The sequence below is a fragment of the Cetorhinus maximus genome, chromosome 4 (genome assembly GCF_964194155.1).
Source record: "Cetorhinus maximus chromosome 4, sCetMax3.hap1.1, whole genome shotgun sequence".
In the NCBI taxonomy this organism is placed as follows: Eukaryota; Metazoa; Chordata; class Chondrichthyes; order Lamniformes; family Cetorhinidae; genus Cetorhinus; species Cetorhinus maximus.
This window is the reverse complement of record NC_135882.1, coordinates 68277914-68290109: the sequence shown is the minus strand read 5'-3', so window position 1 is coordinate 68290109 and position 12196 is coordinate 68277914. Positions and strand designations below refer to the sequence as shown.

The 12196-nt window shown below is 43.7% G+C and overlaps 1 protein-coding gene across 4 annotated transcripts in view; it reads left to right on the top strand.

Moving 5' to 3' along the window:
* The window catches only part of LOC144679671 (uncharacterized), a 665324-nt gene that overhangs the window by 26607 nt on the left and 626521 nt on the right, over positions 1-12196 (top strand). For 2 of the 4 annotated variants that reach the window (XM_078540271.1, XM_078540273.1), the window contains exons 2-3: positions 1074-1223; positions 5309-5440. In XM_078540271.1, coding sequence (XP_078396397.1) covers positions 1074-1223; positions 5309-5440 — 282 coding nt within the window. Of the gene's footprint in view, positions 1-1073; positions 1224-5308; positions 5441-12196 lie in introns of those variants that run through there. The other 2 variants (XM_078540272.1, XM_078540274.1) reach the window with 2 other exon arrangements.

The window sequence follows — 12196 nt, the reverse complement described above, 5'->3', positions numbered from 1 at the left end:
TAACCTGCTTAATAAACTGAATGACAACTGCCATGTATAGAGGTGGAGTTTAGCTGCATTTGTGTTGATGATTTTCTTTTACAAGGCATTTCCTTTTCTCTTTTTCCATTTCTTGGAGAGACTAAAGGATGACCAATCAGCGGGCAGGCAAGTAACTTACTTGTGGGCCTCTGTGGATGTGATTTTAAAACTGTCTGCTGTAAAGAGAACATGAGAGACTCAAAGTGACTATCCCTTTAGTTTCCCCTCCAGGGAGGAAGCTATCTGACCTTGTATTGGCACCTTCCCATGTTGGTTAGCTTCCTGTCCTTGCAGGTGCAAATTCAGTTTGAATTCCGTGTCATTGTACACTGGATCTTTATTATACTACAACATTATGTCACCCAGTTAGTGAAATTGATATGCAAATTGTAGGATTGGAAGTTGGCTGTCTGCCACAAAGCAATTAATTGTAAAATTGATTGAGCTATAAACACAATAGTGCTATATTTTTTATCTTGAAATTTTTTGAAAAGGAATAGTAGGTGGGTATTGTTCAATTGTGATTTGAACATATGGGCAGATATTGTAGCTTCTGCACTCAGCTGCCAGATGGTGGTGTTGTGGCTGTGCTAAGACCTGGTGTTTTATCCAGGATGAAGTTTTCAATCTGCCTGAGTTGCTGTGCTAACTTTCTATACAATTGATGCATAGTTTTTGCATATCAGGCAATAGTTATGTTTTCCAGTTGGTGAATCAAGTGGTCGGCATCCTCAAGTACTAGGTAGAATGGAATGGAAGAAATGGATATAAAACTAGAATTTATCAAATGGGTGCACTGTGAGGTTTCTGAAACTGCACCAACTTGAAATTATTCCTTGAAATGGGTCATATTTACATTGGTAGTGCTTTAACACAAATCGGGCAAATTTTATATAATTTGTATTTTGACTAATTTTGGGTCCAATTTGATTTCAAGCCATGTAAAAAGGACACATTGAGCTGTTCTGGCCTTCAAGTTGAAGGAAATGTGAAGGGTCAAGTGTGAATTCAATGCTTTTGTTAAACTTTGACTAGGTTTAATTTTATTTTAGATGAAGTTAAGGATTCTTCAGTCCTATGTAAATGATCTTAGTGACCAGAATGAAGTATTGGTTCAAGCCGTTGAAGACCTTGAGAGAGAAGCAAATGAAAAGGTTACAAATATGGATACTAAACTTCAGAGAGCTGACCAAACACTATACGTAAGATTATATATATTCTATTTTTCCTATTTTTTTCTTTGTTTTTGAGTTTCAGCACAAATGGTCTACAAAAGTTCAGTGAAGAATAATTAACTCTGTAGAAGTATCTTCTAGGCAAAATTAGAGAAATGTTTTTTCACCAGAATACAATTGTGAAGCTTAGAACCTGTCTAATTAGATAGATTATTTGAGGTGGAAAGGGGTGAGTAAACTAGGAGGCATTCATATAAAACACAGAGCAAGGACTTAAGTTTGAGCGGAAGTATTTCTTTTCAGGAAGAGTTATCACTCTGGAAACAGTTACCAAAGCATGCAATATGGATTTGCTGAAGAATTTATTGGTCCCTCATATCCTGAAACTTAGGAGACTGGCCGAGATATTTACAAAAAAAAGCAGTTCACTGAAAAAGTCTTGTAAAATGAGTTGATAAAATTGTGGGATCCTGGGTTTTATAACTAGGGACAAATAACAAAAAAAATCAATAAAGGTGACAATAAACCTATACAAATCATTAGTTGGGCTATAGTTAAAGTACTTCTACTTTAGGGAGGTCATCAAGGCCATGGAGCACAGACTAAGATAATGGACTGTAACTTCTGAAGGAATGGCAATTGCTTTGGTATGCCACTCCGCTTGAAAGTACTTAGTATCACCTGGATTTCCAGCTATCTCGCCTGACCTTCCGACTCAGGGCTGGCGAGATCTGTGTGGTGCATATTTATTGACTTGTCTTGTAAATGCTTCTGTAAATTCTGTGCCTACCACTACTTCTGGCAGGGCATTCCATGTGCGAATAACCCACTTCATTAAAAAAATTCTTCTAATATTTTCCTTTGTTGTTTTGACAATGATTACAAATGTATACCCTTTAGTTACTAACTTGTGGAAAAAATATTTCCTTATTTACCACATCAAAACAGTTGGAATTTCAAACACATCCAATCAAGTGGTCTCTCATCTTTTACGGCCTAATAAAAGAAGCACCGTTCCTCTAGTCTCTCCTCATAATTAAAATTACTCAAACCTAATGGGCTGTAACTTCTGAGCTCCAGGAAAGTGTAGGTTAACTAAAAGGTGCACTGGGGTGTCAGGTCAGGCCGGGGTAGTGGGAGGGGTGTTGAACGTGGCCGGGGGCAAGAAGGGTGTCTGCCCTGGGTTGGGGAGTGGGGGGGTTGTGGGAGGGGGTGTTCGGCCTTGCGGGTAGGGGTGGGTGTTGGGGGGGGGGGGCTGTTGTCGGGTGTGGCTGGGGGTGGGAGGGGTGTTGGACATGGCCAGAGGGGGTCACGGGGTTGGGCATGGCCTGGGGTGAGGGGAGTCGAGCCTGGTCAGCGGGAAGTGGAAGAGGGGGTTGTTGGGGGAGGTCGGCAGTTGGGCCTCAGGGAAGGGAGCCCTGGGTTGGGGGTGGGGGGCCATGGGAGTGGAAGTCCCATGGGGGTGGGGTGGGTAGGGGGTGTCCCATGTGGGGGGTGGGGGGGGTGTATCCCATGGAAGACTGGTGTGGGTCTACACACTTCTTGCTAACTATTGTACAGACCCATACCAGCCCCCATGGGACTCTCCCCACCCGCCACCCCTAAAATATGCCCCCTACGGGACTCTTCCACCCCCACCCCCACCCCCACCCCCACCCCCACCCAGGAACTCCCTTCCTTGAGGCCAGACTGCGACATCCCCCACCACCAGGTCTAACTGCCCACCCCTCCCACCACCAGGTCCAACTGGTGACTGCCAACCCCACCCCCCACTTAACCCTAGGCTTGTCAATGACTTTTAAACCTGGCTGGACCTTTAGCTGCTGTAAACCAGGTAAGTTTAGTGCTGTAAAAAGGGGGTGTGGCGTACTTACCTGCGACTGAGCGGCCCTCGGCGATGGGCCCTGGGAGTGAGCATTTTCGGGTTGTTCTCGGTGCAGGGCAATTGCCCATCGGAAGTTTGCACTTCTTGGACAATTGCTGTGCAATCCTTGCCTGGCAACGTCTGGGGATGGGAGTGGGGTGGGTGGTTTCCCCAGTGCACCTTTGGGGTAACCCCCTACAATTAACTCAGAAGTTACAGCTCATTAGGTTTGAGTAATTTTAGTCATGAGGGGAGACTAGAGGAACTGGGGCTTCATTCATTAGACTGGTAAAAGATGAGAGACTCCTTGACTGGAAATGTTTAAAATCCAAATGTTTTGATGTGGTAAAAATATTATTTCCACAAGTTAGTAACTAAAGGGTATACATTTGTAATCATTGCAAAGCAACCAAGGGAAATATTAGAAGAATTTTTTTTATGAAGTGGGTTATTTGTACATGGAATGCCCTGCCAGAAGTGGTGATGGGCACAGAATTTACAGAAACGTTTACAAGCGAAGTCAATAAATATTTGTAAAAGAAAAGAAATGTGATAGAGCAGGGGATTGGATCCGAGAAAGACAAACCTGAATGCTTTGTTAATGATGAGAGACGAGGAGCTGTGAAGGAGCAAAGGTATTGGCAGATCAGCTTAACGGGCTAATTCTCCCCCACCAACACCCACCCCTGCCGACCCCCCGCTCTGCCCCTCCCTCCCGCCCATTGCCAAGTGCACTTTGGGCATCTGCCTAGTGGAATGTGCCCAGTGGCCTTGGGAGGAGGCCAGAACCTTTTGAGGCCTGAACATTTTGAAGGGCGAGCTTCATGAGCACTGGAGTGGTGATCAAATGTCCAGCTAAGATCAGACCGCAAGAAGATAGGTAAGATGAAATATTAGGGTGGTCCTGATCTGTGGAAGGGGGCAAAGGTGAGAGTGGTAATGAAGCAAGCTGAAATTTTGGAGCCTGGAAGTGCCTTCCTGTTCATCCTGGCCCCACAAAAAGGAAGAGGAACTTATCTTTGGAATCTTCTTTGGCTGGGTCACCTGATTATGGTAACCACTCAGTTTAGACCAAAAATAACCAAACCTATGTATGTCTTAGGGAGCCGATCAGAAAGACTTGCATTTATATGACATGTTTTATGATCCCTTACTGCCCCAAAGTGCTTTACAGCCAATGAAATACTTATTTAGGTTTAGCCACTGATAGTGTAGGAAATGCAGCAGCTAATCTGGATACAGCAAGATCCCAGAAACAGCAACGTGGTATTGACCTGATAATTTCTTTTAGTGATACTTAGGGACAAACACTGGTCAGGATACTTGTGGGAACTCTCCTGCTCTTCTTTGAAATAGTGCCATGGGATCATTCACATTCCAACAAGAGGACAGATGGGGTCTCAGTTTAATGGCTCATCTGAAAGCTGGCACTTCCTAGTATTGCACTGCAGTGCTGCCTGTGTTTTGTTTCAGCCTTTGGGATGGGACTGGAACCTACAACCTTCTGATTCAGAAGCAAGTGTGCTTCCACTGAGCCATGGCATTAGAATTTACAGCTTCACTCAGAGTCATTGTTGCAGCTGCAGTGATGGCAACAATGGAGAGGTAGATCTTTGCCCTTGGTTTTGGGCCTTAACACACATTTCCACAGGGTTAGTGGCACAAAAATTCAGCCCTATGTTCCAGTGGCTAACAGTGCATAACCGGCAAAAGTATGGGCTGAATTGCTTTCTTTTCTTCTGCATGATTCTAGGTTGCTGGATCTAAAAATACATACATACAAAATGGGAGCAGAAATAGGCCATTCGGCCCCTTGATGCTGCTCCACCATTCAATTCAATGACCCCGTATATGAATACGTAGAACTGGTAATAGACCCAAAGCAAGAGAAACTTGAAAAAATTTCAATTTTTAGTCTATAGTCACAATCCTGTGGGGGTTGGTAAGCTCATTTGGCTAGATGGCTAGAGTGTGATGCAAAATGATGCCAATGGTGCAGGTTCAATCCCCGTATTGGCTGTGATAGTCCATGAAGGCTTGCCTCCTTGCTTTGCCCCATGCTTATTGCGGAGTGGTACCCCCCAAGCCATATAACCACTTGTCTCTCTCTAATGGAGAGATGTCTATGGTCCCTTGTAGACTATGGCTAATTGCCAATCACAGTTCTGCACCTATTATTGTCAACAATTTCAGTACATATGTTTCAGCAAAGCAAAATAGAATGACTCCAGTATCTTGTATTTGACAGGAACAACAGTTGAAATGGGAAGCTTCTAAGAAAGAAACTGATCATCTACGCAGAGAAAACCTGGACATAAAAGTGGATCTCAGAACCCTGGTTGGTGCCATCCAACAAACTGAAATAATGCAGAGCTTTGATGTAGGTGATGATTATTATTAGCCTTGGCATCTAAATTTTGCATGATTTTGGAACCATAGAGCTACCACACTGAAGGATGTAATTTGACCAATTGAGCTTGTTTAACCTAAAAAGAGAGGCACATTTGGATCAGTAGAGGGAGGGGGGATGTGCTAAAGTCTGAAAAACTATTTCATCTGCTTTTAACCTGCCCCTTTCTAGCTTTAACTGAGGCCAAGGTAGGATGGGCAGCCAACCAGCTCCAAGGAATTCTTTTGGAACTTTAACTGATAATGAGACTATCAAGCTCGTTGTCATTCAGGTTTTTAACTTTAACTCTCATCAGCCAGGTTTCCAGAGCATCCAGGCGAGGACTTGGTGGATTTGGGAGGTAAGTGCCTTCACACCTACCTTCTGGATATAGGTGCCTGTCTGAGATCAAGGCTCCCCCATGACCTTCCTTCTTTGCTGATCTCACCATGAGTCCTCAGATTTCCACACCCTGCCCACTGCCACAGCCCTAGATTTTCTCCCTTCCCACAATCAGACTCCCAATTTTCTCCACATCGTAACAGGTCTCCAATTTTGTTTTCCTTTCTCCCCACGCCACTCTTTCACCACTGCCCCCAACATGAGGCCTCTTAGCTAACCACCCCACCCTCCCACCCTGACTTTCAAACTCAGATTACCCCTGTGGAATCCAATTTCCCCCATCCCATTCCCCTCACTTCTCCTGGGATCGGCATCCTGCCGAACTGGACTCCACTCTTCCTTTCTCACCCTTCCTCCTACCAATTCTCGACTGACCCAGCTCTGAACCCGGCACTGATTTATGTGCTACTGCAGCCTTCACTGGCTTGCTGCTCGATTCGAGGCCCAATTTGTCAATCATGTTGGTCTCCTGGAAGAAAACTGATTAGCAATGTCACTAACATGCTGTGAAGTTAAAAGTACACACTGTGCTGGGAAATCCCAAATTGTGGATTCCCCATGACTTTCTGACTGACCCTCATCCTGTGGCTCAGGTAAGTAAAGTTTTGCCCCACTGTGTCTGTGCTGGCCCTTGGAGCAATCCAAACTTGTTCTCAATGCCCTGTTCTGTCCCTGTCTTCGTCTGCTTCAAATATTTATCTACTTTTCCCTTTGAAAGGTGTAGTGATGTCTGCCTAAAATACTCTCTGGTAAAGCATTCTTTATTTCAACAATTGTCTGTCAAAGAAACATTGCCTACCTTTCTTCCTCACATCTTAGTGATAATTTTAAATTGATAACCTTCCATCATTGACTATGCAGGAGGAATTTATCTTTCCCTGTTCATTTTCTGCATATTTTAAAAGCTCCATTAAATCTCCTCTTTGTCCCAGTGTATTTACTCCTGGAATCTCAAATGCCTCCTTATAACCAGATTGTTGTTTGGTTGTATAAAACTTAGTATTGTTGAAAAAAGACATTTTGTTGAAGCTTTTCATCTTGCACTCATCAGGCCAATTGCAAGAATACCAATGTCAGGTGAAGCAACAACTATACTGTATGAGAAGAGAGTGCTGATTGGTTAGCAAATGGACTCTGATTGGTAGAGGCACTGCCAGAGAGAGTGCTCCAGTTAATGGTGAGTGACAGTTAACTGCCAAGCATTGTTTGAAATTTAAACCAGGCAGCTTGACACTTATTGGTCAAGGCATTTCCCTGAGGAATGAACCAGCGAATGGCCATTAGTTATTTTGTTTAGCTGAAACAGATGCAATGGGCAGAATTTTGCACTTGTTGGGCAGGCTCGGTGGGGTTCGTTGTTTCGAGGAGGTTACCAAGAAAGTAGATGAAGGAAAGGCTGTGGATGTTGTCTACATGGACTTTAGGAAGGCCTTTGACAAGGTCCCACATGGGAGGTTAGTTCAGAAGGTTCAGACACTTGGTATCCGTGGCGAGGTTGTAAACTGGATTCGAAATTGGCTGTGTGGGAGAAGACAGAGAGTGGTAATGGATGATTGCTTCTCAGACTGGAGGTCTGTGACTAGTGGTGTGCCTCAGGGATCTGTGCTGGGACCATTGTTGTTTGTTGTCTATATCAATGATTTGGATGATAATGTGGTGAATTGGATCAGCAAGTTTGCTGATGACACTAAGATTGGAGGCGTTGTGGACAGCGAGGAAGGCTTTCAAAGCTTGCAGAGAGATCTGGACCAACTGGAAAAATGTGCCAGAAAATGGCAGATGGAATTTAATGCGGAAAAGTGTGAGGTATTGCATTTTGGAAGGTCAAACCAAGGTAGGACATACACAGTAAATGGTAGGGCACTGAGGAGTGCGGAGGAACAAAGGGATCTGGGAGTTCAGATACATAATTCCCTGAAAGTGGCGTCACAGGTAGACAAGGTTGTAAAGTAAGCTTTTGGCATACTGGCCTTCATAAATCAAAGTATTGAGTATAGGAATTGGGATGTTATGGTGAGGTTGTATAAGACATTGGTGAGGCCAACTTTGGAGCATTGTGTGCAGTTCTGGTCGCCTAACTGCAGGAAGGATATCAGTAAGATTGAGAGAATGCAGAGAAGATTTACTAGGATGTTGCCGGGTCTTAAGGAGTTGAGTTACAGGGAAAGATTAAACAGGTTAGGACTTTATTCCTTGGAGCGTAGAAGAATGAGGGGAGATTTGATAGAAGTTTACAAAATTATAAGGGGTATAGACAGAGTAAATGCGAGTAGGCTCTTTCCACTTAGATTAGGAGAGATAAACACGAGAGGACATGGCTTTAGGGTGAAAGGGAAACGGTTTAGGGGGAACATTAGGGGGAACTTCTTCACTCAGAGAGTGGTGAGAGTGTGGAACGAGCTACCATCTGACGTGGTAAATGCGGGCTCACTCTTAAGTTTTAAGAATAAATTGGATAGATACATGGATGGGAGAGGTCTGGAGGGTTATGGACTAGGTGCAGGTCAATGGGACTAGCGGAATAATATTTCGGCACAGACTACAAGGGCCGAAAGGCCTGTTTTCTGTGCTGTAGTGTTCTATGGTTCTATGGGTGGGTCGAGAAGCTAACTGCTGCCCGTGATTGGGGCTGGACCACGATTTCTTGCTGGCGGGCAAATTAAGGACCGCCCATGTGAAATGTGTGCTGCAGTGCTCAGTGCTGCCTGTATGGGTGGGGAGGAGGGAGAGCGGGGAACTTTGCGCATGCGCACGAGTGCGCGCTGGAAAAGATCCTTGAGGCACAGAGTTGCCTCAGGGATATGAAGAGTTCTGAAAAACAAAAATAAAAGGCAGAATTTTCACCTCAGCGGGCGGATGTGCGCCTGACCCGCTCGAACATGAAATGATGCGTGATGACGTTGGGCGTGCGTCCCAACGTCAACGTGCGATTGTGCAATAGTTCAGTCGGTTGACGTCATTGTGCGCTCGAGTGGGTTGGGTGCGCGCCCACCCCCCCGAGGTGAAACTTCTGCCCAATGTGTTTACATCTTCTGTCTCTCTATAAAGAACAGGGCCTTGTGTATTAATATATGTAGCTTCCAGTACACGCAAAGGTGCTATACTACGAGCCGACTGACAATCTTAAGTTGGTTGTTAGCTTAATTTTTAGCACACTGAGGATTGTTTAGCAAATGTTGTCCAATCGCAGAATCACATCTAATGTTGGACATTGTTTTGAGTTTTGCAAGCATGGGCTGGTTGGGTACGGTTTGTACCTTGCCCGTTGCAAACAGTGGAAGGGACATGCTGTTTGATTCAATCAGCCAGTCTTTGGGATGTATGGCCTACATATCTAGCATCACACTGGGGTACTGAAATTCATATACCACATTACTCATTTGTGTGACAGGTAAAACGTCTTTTTGACTTGACGGCAGCATCCTGTTAGCGGCAAATACCACTCGTGTTGCTACTGCATAGTAGCAGTGTGAAACAGTTAGCTTCACCTGTTGCTCAAATTTTTGAGAATTGCCCTTCCAGGGACATCTGAGATAGACTGGGCACTTCTCAGGGTCGAAAGTGATATCCTTAGGTCAGTTTATGAGTTTGCACGAAATAATCTGATCAGGGTAGCCATTACCTCGCAGAATATTTTTGAAGCGCCCTATTTCAGCATCAAGCTTGCATGGTGAGCAAATGGCTTGGGTCCTATTTATGAGGTTGCTGATAAGGCCAATCTTATAGCATATGTAACTATAACTTGCTATTGTCCTAAAATGAATATGAAAAACTTCAACAAAATGTCTTTTTTCAGCAATATAACCAGATTCTTTCCCCTTGCGTACTCGTGGATATTTGCTGTATGCTCTTGGTATCTTTAATATCCTTTCTGTAACATAATTTCTAGAATGGCACACAGCATTCTATGGCCTAATCAATGTATAAATGTAATATGTAGTTTATATTTAAGGGTTACGTGGGGGGCAGGCAAAAAAGTGGAGTTAAGGCCACAATCTGATCAGCCACTCCTAGTTATTATGATTTTATGATCATCTTTACTTATTTGCATCTGTTTATAAAAAGACAGTTCTACTGGGCATTTTAGAGCTTTATCTACGTATATTTTTGTTCTGAAGGAGTCATGTATTTAAATTCATGGATTTCTGTTCATCCACACCCTTCTATTTAGTGTATGCATCCCATTAATTGTATTTTTTCACTTTTCCCAAAATGCATTACTTCACACTTAGATTAAGTTGCATTTGACGCCTGTCCAAAACTTTTCTCACTGCCTTGTTCTGTCCCAATCTTCCCCTACCTCAAATATTTGTCTCCCTTTCCCTTTGAAAGGTGCAGTGATCTCTGCATAAATCACTCTGTGGCAAAACATTCTGTACTCCAACAACTTCCATGGAAATAAATTTTTCCCAACCTTGCTCCTCACTTTCTTAGTAATCTGAATATAACCAATAGAATTGTGGTTTTATAAAGAGGGACGAAGAAGTCCATTTCACTAAATGGTCCTTGTCATCCAAAAACCTTTTACTGGTCCTCGTTGTTTGGAAAACCTCTTACTTCATTATTATTCACATATCATTTATTTTTGAAAACAAAAGGGTGTGACTACAAGTGAGGCAGGTATGGGAATCTAAAATTTAATATTGGAGGGGCCTTGGGCCCTTGCAATTGTCCAACAGATTTTAGGCTCTTGCAACTTGTGGGGACGAGAGTGGGGGCTGCAGGGAGGATGAACAAACTGACCACGGCATCGTGGTGCAGGGAGCCATTCAATGGGGTGGGGGGAGTAAAAAAGAAGGTAATGGTAGTAGTTAGGGACAGTATAGTTAGGGCCAGACTTAAGGACAGATCCTCAGGGATGCAGAGGAATTTGAAGTGGGAGGAGAAGGATCCAGTTGTCGTGGTCCATGTGGTATCAATGACATAGGTAGGACTTCGATAAAGGTTCTGCTGAGGGAGTATGAGCACCTAAGGACTAAATTAAAAAGCAAACCACAAAGGATTACTGCCTGAGCCATGAGCAAATTGACATTGGATAAGTAGGATTAGAGAGTTGAATGCGTGGCTCAAAGATTGGCATGAGAGAAATGCATTTCATTTCATGGGGTACTGGCACCAGTAGTGGGGAAAGTGGAGGTGTGCTATTGGGCCGGCCTTCACCTGAACTGTGCTGGGATCAGTGTACTGGTGAATCATATAACTAGGGCTGTAGAGAGAGTTTTAAACTAAATAGTGGTGAGGAAAGATTTGGGAAGTTAAAGAGAAAGGAGAAGACAATAGTGCAGGGTAGCAATGAAGGTAATGATAACCAAAGTGTGAGAGGAAGGGGAAGAGCATACAATCGTAAGAGAGCTCCAATAAAGAAGGTCATAGTGGAGAAAAATGGTAAAAAGATAGAATTAATGGTTCTTCATTTGAATGCATGCAGCATTCATAACAAGATGGATGTATTGATAGCACAGATAGAAATAAATTAGCATGATATCGTAGCCATTACAGAGTTGGTTGCAAAGTGACCACGGCTGGGACCTAAATATTCAAGGGTATTTGACATTTTGGAAGGACAGGAAGAAAGGAAAAGGAGGTGGCTCTGTTAGTAAAGGATGAGATCAGTAGTGAGAAATGATCTTGGTTCAAAGGATCAAAATGTAGAATCAGTTTGGGTGGAGATAAGAAAAAGCAAAGGAAAGAGATCACTGGTGGCTGTGGTTTATAGGCCCCCCTAACAGTAGTTGCACTAGAGGACAGAGTATAAATCAAGACATGATGTGGGCTTGCAAGAAAGGTACTGCAATAATCTTGGGAGATTTTAATCTTCATTAACATTGGATGGATCAAATTGGCAAATGTAACTTGGAGGATGAGTTCATAAAGTGTGTTCGGGACAGTTTCTTCGAACAATACGTTCCGGAACCAACGAGGGAACAGGCTATTTTTGACCTGGTAATGTGTAATGAGTCAGGATAAGTTAATGACCTCATGATAAAGGATCCCCTAAGTAAGAATGATCATAAATGATAGAATTTCACATTGGCTGGAGTTTTCTGGCCCTGTTGGTATCAGGCGTCATGATGGGTGGGGAGGGGGAGCAATATAGTGAGAAGGCCAAAAATCGGTTTCATGTTGGTGTGAAAGCACAGCAGTATCATCTGATGGTGTCAGCCGTGGCAGAACATCAATCCTGCTTGAGGCCGGTGTGAACTCACTTTGCATCCCGTTAATGGAATGCAAAGTAAGGCCCAACCGGAATCATCCCCCCACACCATTTACTGTTACACCCGCAGGAAAACACGTCTGCCCAGAACACGTCTTGACAAGTGTGACATGTAGAAGTTGGGACTTACC